Genomic DNA, 17530 nt, shown 5'->3' with positions numbered 1-17530 from the left:
AAAGTACATTCAATTAATAATGGCAGAGATTCTAAAATGGAAGCATTTACATTTCACTGCAAAAATCTAAAAATAATTCAATATTAAGAAGTATTTTTGTCCTATATTTACAATGTGATTTCTATTACTTTTTTGCTTAATAAGACAAAAAAAGGTGAGACCGTTTGACTAATTTCAGGATTTGCCAAGATAATTTCACTTAACTTCGTATAAGCTAACATTTTCTCATTACAAGCCTAGAACACTTTTTTGGAGTGTACATTACATTTATCTACTATCCAACTAATTTACTTTAGTTTCTTACCTTCAACATCCAGAGAGACAGATGCTGCAATTGATCCACCTTGGTTTGTGGCTCTGACTTGATACACAGTGGAATCTTCTTCATCAGCAGCAGAGATGACAAGTTGATGATAGCCACCTTTGAATTCCTGCACTTTAATTTTCTGTCCATCAGGCTGAATTTCTTTTCCACGTTTGAACCATTTCACTACAGGTTTAGGCTGTCCAGTTATCTTGCAAACAAATGTTGCATTGCTCAGGTATTTGACACTCATGTTTCTCAGCTCTTCTTTGAAGCCAGGAGCAACTACCTCTACATGTGCTTTTGCAACAATAGGTAAAGATGTTTCACTCCACTCACTCTCTCCAGCCAAATTTTCACATTTGACTCTGAATTCATACTCTGATCCTTCAATGAGACCTTTTACAGAGTAGACTGTTTGATGGATTTCATCAGCAGTCACGGAAATCCACTGGTTTTGTTTCTTCTCTTTCTTCTCTAGGCAATAATTTCTTATTTTGGAACCTCCATCGCTTGTAGGTGGCTTCCAAGACACAATACAAGAATCCTTTGTCACGCCAGAGACAACTGGCTTCAGTGGAATTCCTGGTTTACCTGTAAAGCATTATTAATGAGACGTCATATTTATTTAACATCTTGCATATTTATAACACATCCCTTTATTTGGTGACATGGAATTATACATACCTAACTGACTCTTAATTATGAATGGAGTAGGAGTCTCCAGTGGGTCACTGCTGCCATGTCGATTTTGAGCTGAAACGCGGAAATGATATTCAGCTCCTTCAATGAGGTTTGCAACACGGCAGGATGTTCCTGAGATTGAGGATGACACTAAGTGCCATTGTTCATCTTCTCTATTTTCACGTTTCTCGACAATGTAGTTTGAAATCATTGTTCCACCATCATCTGCAGGAGGCTTCCAGCTAATGATCACCGAATTCTTCATTAGAGCATCAAGAGAAATTGGTCCTTCAGGCACAGATGGCTTATCTAAAATGGAAAAAAAATAGTAAAAAAATATTCTACACTTTTTACCTGGAAAATGTGTTTACTGATTATATTGATTGCCATTCATGTCCTCTCTTACCTTGGATTTCAACATTGAGTACAGTGTCCACAGTGCCCAAGTGGTTTCTGAACCAGACTTTATAGTTTCCAGCATTAGTCTTTCTCTGAACATTCTTTAAGACAAGATGAGTATAATACTCTGTGTTTTCAATGATAACACTTTCAGAAGACTCTAGAGGCTTGTTGTTATGGAACCACATGATCTTAGGCTCTGGGCGTCCAATGTATGACACATGCAGACGCAAGGTTGTCCCACATGCTGCATAATATTTTTCTTTCAATGGGAATCCAGGATGGATCTGAGGGGGAGCCTGCAAGATGAGTTTACCAGTGGTTTCTACTTCCCCGGCTTCATTGATGGCTTTACATGTGTATTCGCCTTCATCTTCTTGTTGGTCTGTTGCAATTGTTAATGAATGGTTGCGACCATCAGAGGTCATTGCATATTTGCGACACTGGGTTAGCTCCTTTCCAGATTTATACCATTTGATATCTGGGAGAGGTCTGCCAATGATCTGACATTTCAGTATGCCTGACTCTCCCAGCTTAGCAGTGCCCTCCTCCATTTCTTTCCTGAGGCTTGGTTCACTTCCAACTGTAAAAATAAAAGTAATGCATGACAATTAAAGATCGTTGTATCAATTTAATTAAAAAATATATAAAAACAAATAACTTTGGAATTATAATTCCTATTCCTGGGAGACCATTTTCAATGTTGGATTTAGGTCTCTCTTAAAACCAGGACAACTAACAACACAGTATGCATTGGAAAGCACCATCAAGACAGAGGTGAAGTAAAAGTGTAATGGTGGGACAAAAAATGTTTTACATTTGGTGCGACAAGCTATTTTTACAGTTAGATGCTTCACATCTGTGATGTGTGCTTTACACACATCACAGATGACATTATTTAATCATAAAACAAGTCCATAGTCAGTAATATTTGCATTAGTATTTGAAATAACTGAATGAACAATGATATGACAGAATACACAAATACACAGAATACACTAGTGCAAATGATACTTATTGTAAAGAGTTTGACAGACCAGCACAAACATGGGCATGTATCATGTACATTAGTGGAGCAAGCGGGGTGTGTGATGGCACCGGGGCCAAGACGGCCCCTAAATCCTGCGCTTGCAATGCCACATTACTAGTGATGACATTAGTAGCCCACTTAACAGATTAGCCAGCTATGTACCAAATAAATTTGCCATAATGTAGCCTATATTGTAGCCAAAGTATTGTGATCAAACAGTCTTGATGATGAAGATGTAAGGCTACATGCATGCAAAGTAAATTTGGTTCTATAACGCAACAGACATAAGCAATTTCAGAAACAAATGTTCGTACATATCCCATGCCTACAATACATGTTGGGTTATTCATAGGCTTTGGAGTGACAGCTGCTGAAACATCAGAAGCATGTTGTGGTGTGGGGATGGCTGGTTTAAGCAGCCACACCTGCCCTGGGTCAAGCTAATTGGACCTGGCCAATTGGATAATTGGTTAAGAATTAGATAATTGGCCAGGCTAATTGGACCCAGGAACAGGAGTGGCTGCACCTGTGCGTAGGGAGGTAATCACTGCGCACAGGTTAAATCTGCCATCCCCACCCACACAAGGAAGCTTCTCTGTCATGACAGTGTTTAAGATCTGCTCACTTGGCTGTAACATCTTGCCAAACCCTCGTAAATAAATGTGGACTATTTGAACATCTTCTCCCTGTGTCGGAGTGTAGCACAGTGGGTAAGGAACTGGACTCGTAACCGAAAGGTCGCAGGTTCGATTCCCGGGTAGGACATTGCCGTTGTACCCTTGAGCAAGGTACTTAACCGAAATTGCTTCAGTATATATCCAGCTGTATAAATGGATACAATGTAAAATGCTATGTAAAAGTTGTGTAAGTCGCTCTGGATAAGAGCGTCTGCTAAATGCCTGTAATGTAGTGTAATGTGTCTCTGTGCTGGAGGGCCCCTTGGAAAGCCACTTTGGTGGCCTGTGGCAGGCGTGTTTGTCACACATGTGTTTAAAAAAAAAACAACAAACAAAAAAAAAAACTGAGATTTGACTAACAAACTGACTTAAAACATGTTCATGCCTATGTCAGGATGACATGTAATTGAGCCAAATATTGAGGTCACTAAAAATTCTAAATCAAAAACATTCCATTTTTAACTGGCAGTAGAAGTGGTAATACTACAAACTGATTTCACAGACTCAAATACTTCCATCTTTATTCCACTAAAATGGTAAATCAGGCAGTTGATGTGTCCTTTAGAAAAGCAAATTAACCAGAAACAAACTCGATATTTTTGCTAATTGGCTAATGCAATGGAATTATTCACCCTACCATGTTCATACTCAAACAGACAGAATATTAATATTATATTATTATCATACATATATAATATAGAATATTATATTAATTTCTAAAGTTTACTTGGGTGAACTTACTTATATTTGTAGATGCTATGCCTACATTTAAGTTACATTTCACCTTAGTGCAGACATTTCACATCCACTATTCCTCCAACTACTGCTAGGAACCAAGGCAGCTAGCTAGCTAGCATTCATTAATTAATTAAAAGTAAAATGGAAACTGTTAAATGGAAAAGTAATGGAAACTGTTAATGCTGGACCGAACGGCAATCGGTTAGTAAAGAAATATTGCCAAAACTGCTCTTTTTGTTGAGTAGGTAGCCTAGGGCTACCAATAATATGGAACCCTGGAATGCCATTAGTCAGAACTGATCAAGTGACTCCACTGACACAGCAGCCTCAATGAAGTGGATTTCTTCTGGTATTAAATTGCATTTTATCATCAATCTCAATATGAATTGTTTGTGAAATAGGTAAATATAAAAGTTTGCTTGCTATGTACATTTGCTAGCTGTTTGGCTTAGAATATCGGTTGTAACTGAAAGCACTCTGGTAGCTTTCCAAGTTTACTTGTTGTACTATTAGCCGGCTTAAAGTTACTTGCTTCATGCAATGGCTTGCTAGTAACATTGTCATTTCATATTTTAAAAATGCATTACATTTGTAGAGGACTGTCTACACTAAAGGAATAATTTTTAAGCAATTCCATGTGTGCATATGTTTGTTCATCAGCAGTTTGACAAATTTGTTTTGCCATGATGTAAGATAAAGAAGTTTTGCTCAGAGCTGAGTCAGCGGGTAGCAGAAGAATGTGCATTCAGGGCTCGATGTTAGGGAATATTTACACTGGCCCTATTCAGCCAGTAGGTCAGTGTTCTACTTGCTCCAGGTAGACATCTAGTGGCCCAGCTTATTATTTGAATAAAAACGCATCAAAACACCAATCTACAGCACTGGTAAAAAGTTGTCATTTAATAAAATGAAAATCTGCCAATTGCTGCCATCAAATTATAAACAAACTTCATCTTTTGGAGCAATTTCAGCCAAACACTGATGCGAAATGTTGGAAATTGTGGATGACTTCTTTGCCTGAGGATTTTGAATTTGGAGGTGAAACGCTCGCAGTTTAACCAAGAGATAAAACAATTATATCAGTAATATTATATTCAACTAATATCTAGTTAGTTTTTTAATCTTTTAGTTAGCTTGCTAGCAATAAATAAAGGTAGATGAGTAGGCTTGATAACTACGTTATCATTTTAATGTTACTTCAGAAAATATCTATTTTATATTTAGAGTAAATATGTCAAACTGATTGAGACATTACTCGGTACATATATTAATGAATGATCAAGCTGTAAGGCTTTGGTTAGTTATTGGTAAGTGGTACAAAAATGAATGAATAATGAAGTTGTAGCATTTGTTACTGATAAGCAAGCATTGGTACAGAAATGATCAAGTTAGTTTCCAAGATGGTAAAAACATCTATTTATCAATCAACTGGCCCAAACCAATCCCCTAGTGGCCCCGGGCCAGCAAGCACTCCTTAATGTCAAGCCCTGTGTTCTGAGCCACTAAGGATTTTTCTATTTTTTCCTACATTACAGATGCGCATCATCCGGTCATGGAAATTTTGTAAAATAATTTGGTCATAGGGGCACCCTAAACTGGCTCTGCACCCCATGTCCTAATACCCAGGGTCTGCCACTTATCATGTGCTCCTGAATATCTTGTATAAAAATTGCATAAACAAAATTGCTACATTAAAGTTTCAATCTTTACATTTACTGGTAGTCACAACAGTTTGTTTTCATGCTCCAAGTCCAAGAGTTCCATACAAACTAAGCTACACCCCCAAATAAAGTGGCATGGTTTGTTTGAAGGCGTAGTGCTAGGACAGCATTCAGTCTTTCATTTTAAAAGCATTCTTTCACCACCTAAAATTTGTACTAATCTTAATCATCTTGCTATGACGTAATACAATGGTTGGCTTTCTATCAACCAAAATGGTTGATATAAAGTGATTCATCTTGGTGGTTACGCTGGCAGGTACGTCAATACTACAGTCCAAAAGTAACATATTTTACTTTTGTCTTAAACTTTACAATAAATTTAGTTAGCATCTAACATTAGCAGTATTCAACACAGTCAGCAGAGCAACACATAAGAACAGGCTTTGAATTGACCATATGTTACACGTAATTAGCTAGCTAGCAGTAACAGCAATGGAATTTATAGGACTTGCCTGCGCACAAACACACACATTACATGCACACATATCTATGATTGGGGACTTTCAAAAATGCACATTACTGTATACTGGATGTCTGTGTGTGTGCCCGAAGAAGGAAGAGTTTAAACTGACTGCTCTACTGTCACTTTGAAATGATTTAATGTATAACATTACACTGACTATAAAAGTATATATTTCACAGAATACTGGAAAAGGGGCACTGCCCACCAGTATAATTATTGGGAGGCCGTTTGACTCCCCTCTCTTGACACCAGTGGTTTAGCAAATGCACATTAATTTCATTCATTAATTTCATTTAGTAACCTCTTTTAAAAGTGTTCACCTGCACATATGATCAATTGTCTGTACACACTTGCACACACACACACACACACACATACACACTCTTTCAACTTTGGAAACATGAAATTAAAAAACATATTGGAAATCATTGTGTTCCATGTTACATACCACTCAATTTGGTTTTGATGCCCATAGCTGTTCTGCGTGGTCTGCTGATTCCAGTTTCATTTTCAGCAAATACTCTGAATTCATATTCAGTAGCTTCCATAAGGCCACCCATGGTGAATATTCTTTCCTTTGAACGCTCCTTATTGCACTTCTTCCAGGTCGTTTCTCCAGATTTTCTGTATTCAATCCAGTACCCCAGGATCTCCTTTCCACCATCACATTCAGGGCATGCCCAGCGAATGGTGATGTAATCTTTGGTTACCATATCTATATCTATTTCACCTGGCTGGCTTGGTTTATCTTTAATGACAAAGAAAGGGTGAACAAAGTAAATATGGCATCAATACAACTGTGTGAGAATACTCAAATAGAAAACTGCCACGTACCAAATGGATCCTTGCACACAACTGCATCAGATGGAGGCCCTGGCTCACTTTCCCCAACATCATTTCGAGAAATGATACGGAACTGATACTCTTTGTCAGGTGTAAGTCCAGTGAGTGTGTACATCGTAGTGCTGATTTGCGTCTCATAGCGCTCCCACTTATCAGTGGACACCTCTCTATATTCAATGTAGTATCCAGTAATGCGGGAGCCACCATCTTCTTTGGGTCTGGCCCATGCCAGAGCAACAGAGCTCTTTGTGACATCCACAATTTCTGGTGGATTACTTGAAGTTTCTGGTGGACCTGTTAGAACGAATCATTTTTCATGTAATTTCAGTCAGTGAGATGCATATAGGCAGATTCTAACATGTAAATCTGAACCATGGAAAATATACTCACATAGAAGTGTCCTTGGTGTAACGGGAGTGTCTGATTTTAAGGTTTTGCTCATGCCGACCTGGTTCTCAGCTGTTACTTTGAAGTGGTACTCAACATTTTCCTTCAATCCCTTGACTACCAAAGATGTTTCAGTCACTCTTGAATCTACAGTGTGCCAGGCTGCCTTAGTAACTTCTCGTCTCTCAACGATGTAACCCAGAACTTCAGAGCCACCATCATTTGCAGGAGCTTTCCAACTCACTCTTACGGAGTTAGCATGGATGTCAGAAAATTCAAGTGGACCTTGAGGTGCATCTGGGTATCCAACAACTTTCACACTGATGTGTACTTCTTTCTTGCCACACTTATTTTCCAGAAGAAGCTTATAATTTCCACTATCTTCTTTCTGAGCTTCCTTGACCACAAGCTCAGCAAGATCATCACTAGATGCAATCATGGCTCTGTGAGAAATTTCACAGCCATCTTTTGTCCACTTGCAGGTAGGGATTGGTTTCCCCTTAATGGGCACGTTAAGTCTGACAACTGCCCCCTGTCTGACAATGAATCCGTCCTTGTATTTCGCATCCAGCTCATAATCAGGAGATTCTGAAATGAAGTATAATAAATGGTTGTAAGATATGTAATACAAAATGTATTATTTGAAAGGTAATAACACCCTACAGTAATGGTTAAATTGCATTGCCTTACCAAGCATTTCTGTAATTTTTATAGTTCCTGGGACTTCAGCTGGCTCGCCAGATCCACCAGCATTGCATGCCCTAATCCGGAACTTGAATTCAGCTCCTTGTGGCATTTGTGTCAATGTGTATTCACAGATAAGTGAGGGTGTTGTGTTACATTTGATCCATTCAAACTGGCCAACCTTCTGCATCTCAATCAGGTATCCAGAAACCTTGAAGCCACCTTCTTCATCAGGGGGATTCCAGGCCAGAGATACGGATGTCTGAGTGGTGCCTGTAACTCTTGGATTTTGTGGTGTGCCAGGTGGATCTGTTAGGATAAGAACATTGAGAACATAAGAAGATAGAAATGTTACACCAAGCCATTGAGCCTAAGCACTAACTAATCCTTAGCTTTGCCTGTATTACACATTTAATTTACAACTGTGCTCATTTTTTTATTATTAATGCCAGAGATTCTCATAACATATCCTTGCAAATTATTTCAGCATTTAGTTAACTTGACATTCTCTTTCTAGCTTTTTTGGTAGAAGTCCTATCTATTAATTTAAGGAAATATACATACCAACGGGATCCGTTGCCACTGCTGGTTTAGAGAGAAGGCTGGGCTTGCCAATTCCTCTTGAGTTGATAGCTGTTACTCTGTGTTCATATTCTAAGCCTTCAATAAGGTCCGTTGATCTGTATCTTGTCATTGTCACTGGATTCTTATTAGCACGCACCCATCTATCAGATCTGACCTCCTTGCGCTCAATGATATATCCAGACACCTTGGAGCCACCATCATCCTCAGGTGGGAACCAGGCAACAGTCATCCCGTCACGGGATACATCAAATACCTCTGGCCTGCCTGGTGGCCCTGGTAAGGCTATGAAGTGGATACATAAAGCATGTATTATTTCACCTTCATTTTCATTATATATTGTTAATTATGACTTGAGGGAGCATACTTGTGGAAAAGCTACTTACACTTAGCACTCTTGCAAAGGATAATTTCAGATTGCAAGAATGATCCAGTACCAAAACGATTTGTTGCAGCAACGCGGAACACGTATTCATCTCCCTCAGTCAATCTGGTGAACTTGAATGTGGGTCGACTAACAGATTCTGACACAGGGAGCCATCCTGGACGGTGAGCATCGCGCTGTTCAACAGCATAACCACTGATGGGTGCCCCTCCATCCCTGAGAGGTGGGTCCCAGCTGATTGTAACAGATGTGGCATCCACCTCATCGACCCTTACTGGCCCAGTGGGCTCATCAGGCTTAGCTAAATGAAAGAATAGTCCATTAAAAAGGGAGATATACATAATGAAATACATTTTAAAAATGTGCAAAAAAGGTTATGTGGGTCTTACCAAGAATGATGGCTTTGATGGTTTCAGTGGCAATTCCTGTGGCATTCTTTACCTCCAGCATGTATTCACCTGTGTCATCAATTGTGGTGTCTTGCACAGTCAATTTTGTGTATTTTCCTGTGGTCTGAATTTTTACACGCTCAGTTACCTTCATCTTAGTATCACCAAAGTACCATGAGCAAACTGGAGGAGGTCTGCCAATGATTGGAATGTGGAGCTCCAGTACTTTCCCAGCTTGTACATTGATTATCTTGTTAGAAAGGCTAGAAAGATCTATCTTGGGCAGCACTGCAACAAAATGTATGAAATGTTGACACAACTGATGATGATGATAATGGTGACAATGAACAAGGAATGTATAAATAACAGGTTTACATACCTCTTTGTTCTTCGACAGTTATAGCAGTTACAATCTCTCTGGGTTCACTGGCTCCCCTGCTGTTTACAGCTTTCACTCTGAATAGGTATTGTTCTTTCTCATTCAGTGAAACAACAGTATGCTCAAAGTCTGTTGATTTCAAAGTAGCCACCCTCATCCATTTGTCTGTTCCAGATCTGCAGGCTTCAATGATATAGCCAGTAAGTCTGCTGCCACCATCATGCATTGGTTTCTCCCATGCTAATATCACAGTTGACTTAGTTACATCCACAACTTCCAATTTCTGTGGGACCATTGGAACTTCACACACCAGAACCACATCATCAGTTTCACAGGCTTCACCAATTCCATATATGTTTTCTGGCCAGACTCTGAAGTAGTACAGCATTCCCTCTGTCAGTCCAGTTATTTTGTATGCTGTCTTGCTGCATTTGCATGTCACCGTTTTATAAGCTCTCATAGACGCATCTCGTCTCTCGACGATGTAGTTATTGACTGGTGCTCCCCCATCAACACTTGGGGCATCCCATGTAATGACAGCAGCATCCTTTGTGAGTTCTTTAATCTTTATTGGCCCAGGTGGCCCAGGTGTGTCTAGGGGAAAGAGGGGAAGGTTGATGTTTACACACTCCTTACAATCAATGTATCATACACACAAAAAGACAAAGAAATGCAAATACTTGACTGAATCTTACCATAGATCTTGACAAGAATCGTGGCTGACTTCTTTCCAGATGGATTCTCAGCCTCAACTGTGTATTTTCCTGCATCATAGCGATGGACTTTATCAATTAACAAGGTTGTATAACTGCTTGTTACTTCAATAAATCCACGATTCTGGAGATCTACACCGGGTTTGCTCCATGTGATTACTGGAACCGGTCTTCCAGTTAAAGTCACAAAAAGACGAAGAGAACCTCCAGCTCTCAAGCAGACAGTCTTCTTCAAGTCATCATCAAGCTCAAGGTCAGGAGTTTCTGAGAGAAATATAATGGATCTTAAAACGGGTAATAAATTTCATCCAAAATTTAAGTTATATACCGCTATGAAAAATCCAACTCACCGATTCTTTCCACTGGTTCAGTTGTTGTGCATGGTTCACTGAATTCACCCACACCGTTGACATTAACTGCAGCCACTTTGAAGCTATACTTCTTGGAGCTATCAAGGCCAGTTGCAGTGTACTCTGCGTTTCTCAAATTCTTTTCATGAGCTCTGGTCCACTGGTCTGTTCCTTCCTCTTGCATCTCAAGGACATATCCAATTAACTCAGCCCCACCATCATCCACTGGTCTAGTCCATACCAGACTAATACTGCTCTTAGTTGTATCCGCAACACGGGGAACTGATGGAGGTGCAGGAGTAGCTGAAATAGAGAAAGACTCAATTTTGTCAGTCAGCTATTCTGTAATTTGTTGTATATATTTAAATAAAACCGGCAGAAATTTTTATTTAACTTACATGTCGCTTCCCGGCAGACAGCATACAATGATATTTCACTTGGTTCACTCTCACCAGCTGCATTAATAGCTGTGACACGGAACTGATAAATACTGCCCTCCAGAAGATCTGTGATTTTGTATCTTGTATCTGTGGTAGTAATATCTCTGTTAACTTTGATCCACCTGACACTCTTCCTGTCACGTTTCTCCACAAGGTAAGTATTAATTTCACTGCCACCATCACTTTCAGGTTTCAGCCATTCAATAATAGCATGATCTCTTCCAACAGCAATAAGTTCTGGTGGTCCAGGAGGTGATGGGACAGCTGTAAAATAAAGAGAATATTATTTCACAGGCCTTATCTGATCATTTGTACTGCACAGATGTAATTATGAGCCAACTTACTGAATGTGTTTCTGGCAAAGACAGGTTCAGACTGTATTGGTTCACCAGGTCCATACTTGTTTACAGCTTTAACACGGAATATGTACTGATTGTTCTTTATCATTCTGGTAATGATACAAGAAAGGGCCTTGGACTCAGACTCCATTATCACCCAATTCAGTCTGTTGGTATCACGTCTCTCAACAATGTAGTGGGAGATTGCGTCTCCACCATCCTCCAAAGGTGCATTCCAGGACACTGTACATTTGTTCTCTGACACATTGCTTATTGTGATGTTGCCCTCACATGGCCCAGGTGTATCTGGAAAAAAAAATCTAATTAGAAATGTGCGTACATTCAGAAGTAAAGTAAATCTACGCGAACAGATTTTATTGATAATTACCCCATCCACATATGTACTTACCAAGTACTTTAACATTGACGGCAGCTGTCTTAATACCACTGGCATTCTTTACTGTTAGGACATACTTTCCAGAGTCATTTCTGTCACAGAACTTGATAATAGCCATAGCACGTGTGCTGGTGTACTGCAAACAGTACTTCTCACAGAGCTCAAGTTCTTTCTCCCCTTTAGCCCAGAAGACTTTTGGTTGAGGTTTGCCTCCAACAGCAGCGTCAAGCACAAGGTCTGACCCAGCTCTAATTGTGACAGTATCTGTGAGAAGTTTGCTGACCAGCTCAGCCTTAGGAGGTGCTGTAGTAGAAATAAAAATATGTTGTAAAAATCACTTGTTCCAAAGGCACAGATGACAACAGAAACACAAAATAAGAAGACAAAACATCTTACTGTATTCAGCCTTGCACATCACAGCTCCTGTTGATGGTGAGGGTGTGCTGAGCACTCCAACACCATTCTTCGCAATGACACGGAACTCATACTCTTCCTCCTCACCCAGTGCTGTTATAGTGAAGTTTGTTTCTGTAACATTTGTGTAGTTGCACTTCAGCCAGCGTCCTTCTCCAGTGGCAGTGTATGGCTTGCGCTCAATAATGTATCCAACAATTGGGCTGCCGCCATCAATAAGTGGTACAGACCATTTTATTGATACTGTGGAGCTTGACACAGCAGTCACTTCTGGTTTGCCAGGAGGACCTAAATATAAGATATATTGGAAAATGTGCTCAATTTAAGAAAAAAAGAAAAAACACTTAATTTTAGCTTATTCCTCTATAAGACACTTACCAACAGGATTCTGTGCTACTGCCCGTTTTGAAGCTTCACTGGCTTTGCTCAGACCAGCCGCATTCATTGCATAAACTCTGAATTGGTACTCAAGGCCTTCAACAAGATTAGCTACTTCATAGTAGCACTCAAAGCATGGGATCTTGTTCTCCCTCACCCAAAGGATTGTGTTACGTTCCTTCTTTTCAATCCAATATCCATTCACCTTACTGCCACCATCATGGAATGGCTCTTCCCAGCGAATTCCCATAGAATTTGCAGTGACAGAGAATACCTCTGGTCGTGTTGGTGGGCTTGGTGGAACTGTAATTAAAAGGGAGACACAATCCAGAAATTCAGATACAGTGCAGTCCGTAAATATTTGGACAGTGACACAACTGTGGCTCTGAACTTCAGCGCATTGAGTACAACCATTTTACTTGCATATTCAAGTACAAATCTCCCTACTGCCACTAAACATTTGGACGAGACTAATGGGGGGTCATTCCGGAATGAGTTGGCTCTCTGGGCTCTTCAGGTGAATGTTGGGAGAACACTTGATCATCTGAGCAAGTATATATTTTTTGTAAATGACAAAAAAATCCCATGATGTATGACTTTGGTAATAACAGCAGTCTAATAAACTATACTGTTAGAATGATAAAACAATAATTATTTGCACTGGAGCTAAATCTAACAAGAATGGTCAGGCCTGTGTTTGACTTCCTCCTGTGTGTAGGCAGCATGAGCGCGTGGGTCTGATAGCATTGCTATGTGTTATGACACTGTATGCAGCCTTGAATAGACAGAATAGACTGTACTGAAGTGTTGTTATATGTCGTGTTCTCATCTAACGTCTGCATAACGCAAAAAGAATTCCTTAATAAATTAATGAATCAGTCAATCAATCAGTGCGTGCATTTTCATCCTGAAAGAGAGATGCCTTGTGTGCATTTAACAGAAAAAATCCTCATTTGATTACCATATAGCATGTAAATTAAATCGGAATATATGTAAAGTTATGTGTGATGTTGTGGAATTATTTAATGAGTTCCATCAATAATCAAGAGAAACCACACAAAGTCAAAAAACAATGATACATAAAGTAGGCCATAGTAATATTTAGTAATAATAAAAGTGGCAAGTTCTGAGCTAAATGTTGAAGTTTTTCATATTGTTATTTATCTTTCTTCATTGTAATGCAATATTATGTTCTATTTTAATGAGTGATTTGTTTAGAACGGTTTAATCTGTGCACTGTGTCTATTGTGCAATTTATTTATAAGCATAAAAATACCCTACTTTCCATGCACATGTAATAGCGTATTTCTGTTTTTACATTGAAAAACATTTGTAAATATACATGATGCTGTGGCACTTACCAAATGGATGCTCAGCAACAATGGTTTCAGATTCAGTAGATTTGCTCACACCAAATCTGTTTTCTGCACAGACACGGAAAGTGTACTGCATGTATTTAGTCAGATGGGAGACACTGAGTGTTGTCCGTTTCACACTTGAATTCACAAGCTGCCAAGCAGTTGAGCCAGATTCCCGTTTCTCCACAATGTAGTTGGTGATGTCAGTTCCACCATCATCTTCAGGTTCTTCCCACGACAACTCACAGGACTCTGATGTTATTGATGAAACTTCAATCGGACCAGTGGGTGGACTAGGTCTGCCAATGACATTGACAGTGACTGTGAAAGTCTTAGCTCCTGTGACGTTTTCAAGAGTGAGATAATATCTGCCACCATCACCTCTCATGGAGTCTTTGACTGATAATGTGGTCCTATCTTTGGTGGTTTTAATGGAGACCCTGTCTGTTTCCTTGAGTCTCATTTCCTCAAGCTTCCACATTACCTTAGGAGCTGGTCTGCCACTAATAGGGACATCAATGGTGAAAGTGCCGCCCGCCTTGCATGTAATTAGCTGGTTGGTGATACCACTCAGATCAGCAGTTGGTTCAATCTGAGGCTCTTTAATGATAACAGAGGCAAATGCATCTCTTGGTTCACTGTAACCGGCATCATTTGCAGCCTTTACACGGAATTCATATTCTGTGCTCGTCACTAATCCCTCAATAACTGTGTACAGGTTCTTTGTGTGACCACCAACAATCCATTTGTCACTGTCCTTTGCTTTAGTTTCCACAATGTACCCTGTGATACGACTTCCACCATCATGTTCAGGTTTTAACCAGGCAAGGGTAGCAGTAGAGTCTGTTGTATCTACAATATCCAATCTCTTAGGTGGAGCAGGTTCTGCAGTTGCAATAATTGGATCAGGCATTTCATATGCTTCACCTTGGCCATACTGGTTTTCTGCAAAGACTCTGAAGAAGTATGGTACACCTTCTAGAAGACCACTAACTTTGAGTGTTGGATGAATGCATTTTCCTCCAGCTTCCTGCCAACTACGACGGCTTGCCTCACGTTTCTCAACAATGTAATGAAGAATACGGGCTCCCCCATCATTAGCAGGTGCATCCCACATCAATGTCAATGCTCCTCTTGTAACATCCTTGAATGTAAGTGGAGCTGGTGGTCCAGGTGTGTCTAGAACCTTTACAGTAAATGTAATAGATTTGGAGCCACTGCTGTTCTCAAGGGAGAGTGTATACTGTCCAGAATCATATCTATTACAGTTCTCGATGGTTAAGGTACTAGATGTTTCTGTTATAGTGATATCTGCCATCACACCAAGGTCTCCATCTGCTTTAGCCCACGTAGCTTGAGGGGTAGGTCTTCCTTTGAAATTAATATGAAGATGGACACTTTCTCCATTCTTCACAACATGTGTCTGCTTGAAGCTTGCATCAATGCAAATTTCTGGAGCCATAAGTCTGTCAACAGCTTGTACTGGGTCTGGAATTTCACAGGTTTTTCCCTTTCCAATATTATTTACAGCACAGACACGGAACATATATTCTCCACCATCTTCCAGATCAGTTGCAGTATATAGTGTGCTGGTGCAATTTTCTACATTAGCTTTTTTCCATTCTTCTTCACCCGTTTTGCACATCTCAATGATATATCCAGTGATCTCCATTCCACCATTATACAGTGGTTTCGTCCATTCTAGACTAACAGATGTCTTTGTGGAATCTGTTACATTCACCACAGTAGGAGCACTGGGTGTGCCTTTTGGCTCACTACATAGTATTGGTAGTGATATGTTGCTAGCAGGTCCAATGCCTGCATCATTTACAGCCATTACACAGAATTCATATTCGATCCCCTCAGTAAGGTTTGTCACTCTGTGTGCAGGCTCAATAATTGGTTTCTTTGAAGATACTTTTACCCAACGTATACTCTTCTTCTCTCGTTGTTGTATTATATAATGTTTGATTTCATTTCCACCATCAGATTTTGGTGCTGTCCATGAAAGGGTAATGCTGTCTCCTGTGATGCTAGTTGAGTCAGGTGTACCAGGAGCATCTGGAACAGCTGCAAGACAGGAAATATTTTAAAGACATTTTTCACACACATCTGATCCCTAAACACACACATGTCATATTTTAATTAAACTTACTGAATTGAATTTGTGCAATGATAGGGCTGGAGTCCAGTCGTCTCCCTACACCAATCTTGTTAACTGCAGACACACGGAACTGGTACTCATTGGTTTTGATCAGCTTTGTAGCATTGAATGAGCATTCCGCACAACTGTCTGTGACAACTGACCAGGATATTCTGGAAGTCTCACGTCTTTCAATAATATAATGGGTAATTTCAGAACACCCGTCATTTGCAGGAGGGTTCCATGACAGAGTTGCTATTCCATCTGAGATGTTTGTGAAAAGAATCGGGCCTTCAGGTTCACAAGGTGTATCTACATTGGGAAAGGAAACATATTTAATTCATTCAACATTAATTTTACTCAAGTAATTCTATTTAACAACAACAAAAACAATATATACAAATATATACAAATACTAACCTAGGACTTTGACATTAATAGCCTCCTTCTTTGTTCCAGAGTTATTTTTAGCTTCCACAGTATAAACACCACGATGACTACGATCAGCATCTCTGATGAATAACGTGCTTGAACCAGTGATGGTTGTGATATCAAACTTCTTGCCAATTTCCATTCCATCTTTAAGCCATGTGACTTGAGGTACAGGTCGCCCAGTAATGATGACTTTAAGCCTAATAGGATCTCCAGCTTTGACAGTAAGACCCTCAAAGTACTCCTTTCCAAACTCAATGTTTGGACAAACTGAAAACAGAAGGTTAAAATTTTTTTAAATAACTAAAAAAAATTTGTGCATTTTTAACTTTTAACTTATTTCATCAGCATAAGTATAATTATTATTTTTGAACTTACCACTTTCATCTCTGACGACAATGTAACCAGAAGACTGTGAAGGTGGACTAACTGTACCAATGGCATTTCTGGCAATGACTCTGAATTCATAGCGCTCACCACAGGCAAGGCCCATCACTGTGAACTGGCATTCACTGACATCAGTGAAGTTGCTTTTCAGCCAACGGCCTTGTCCTTGACGTTTCTCTACATTATAGGCCACAATTTTGCTACCTCCATCGCGTTTGGGTGCATCCCATTTTAGTGTAACAGAATCACTTGTTATGTCAATATAGTCTGGTGTACCAGGCTGGTCTAAAATGAAAACAAAATATTGGGTGTCACAATTATTACATGTTAATTCCAAATTAAGTATTCTGGAAGGAAAACATCATTTGAAATCTAGATTTACAGAAGAATGATACTTTTAATACTTTTAATTGTATCTATACTGGGCAAGAAAATCTACATACAATAATTAATTCTCAGAAATGTTCAAAACAAAAGGTAGACCTTTTGAATAAAATAACTTTATTTTACAGTAA

At 39.5% G+C, this 17530-nt stretch overlaps 1 protein-coding gene across 1 annotated transcript in view; it reads right to left on the bottom strand.

The window, feature by feature from the left end:
• The window catches only part of LOC118222801 (titin-like), a 202142-nt gene that overhangs the window by 9188 nt on the left and 175424 nt on the right, over positions 1 to 17530 (bottom strand). Inside the window, exons 200-221 of the mRNA XM_035408658.1 lie at positions 17007 to 17300; positions 16617 to 16898; positions 16209 to 16508; positions 14057 to 16123; positions 12696 to 12998; positions 12300 to 12605; positions 11916 to 12206; positions 11513 to 11812; positions 11127 to 11432; positions 10729 to 11031; positions 10361 to 10642; positions 9666 to 10259; positions 9287 to 9574; positions 8899 to 9198; positions 8495 to 8797; positions 7937 to 8239; positions 7250 to 7834; positions 6851 to 7153; positions 6465 to 6764; positions 1395 to 1970; positions 992 to 1297; positions 305 to 898 (exon numbers count right to left, since the gene is read on the bottom strand). Coding sequence (XP_035264549.1) covers positions 305 to 898; positions 992 to 1297; positions 1395 to 1970; positions 6465 to 6764; positions 6851 to 7153; positions 7250 to 7834; positions 7937 to 8239; positions 8495 to 8797; positions 8899 to 9198; positions 9287 to 9574; positions 9666 to 10259; positions 10361 to 10642; positions 10729 to 11031; positions 11127 to 11432; positions 11513 to 11812; positions 11916 to 12206; positions 12300 to 12605; positions 12696 to 12998; positions 14057 to 16123; positions 16209 to 16508; positions 16617 to 16898; positions 17007 to 17300 — 9486 coding nt within the window. The remainder of the gene's footprint in view (positions 1 to 304; positions 899 to 991; positions 1298 to 1394; positions 1971 to 6464; positions 6765 to 6850; positions 7154 to 7249; positions 7835 to 7936; positions 8240 to 8494; positions 8798 to 8898; positions 9199 to 9286; positions 9575 to 9665; positions 10260 to 10360; positions 10643 to 10728; positions 11032 to 11126; positions 11433 to 11512; positions 11813 to 11915; positions 12207 to 12299; positions 12606 to 12695; positions 12999 to 14056; positions 16124 to 16208; positions 16509 to 16616; positions 16899 to 17006; positions 17301 to 17530) is intronic.

The sequence above is a fragment of the Anguilla anguilla genome, chromosome 3 (genome assembly GCF_013347855.1).
Source record: "Anguilla anguilla isolate fAngAng1 chromosome 3, fAngAng1.pri, whole genome shotgun sequence".
Taxonomy (NCBI): Eukaryota; Metazoa; Chordata; class Actinopteri; order Anguilliformes; family Anguillidae; genus Anguilla; species Anguilla anguilla.
This window is presented reverse-complemented; position numbering and strand designations above follow the sequence as displayed.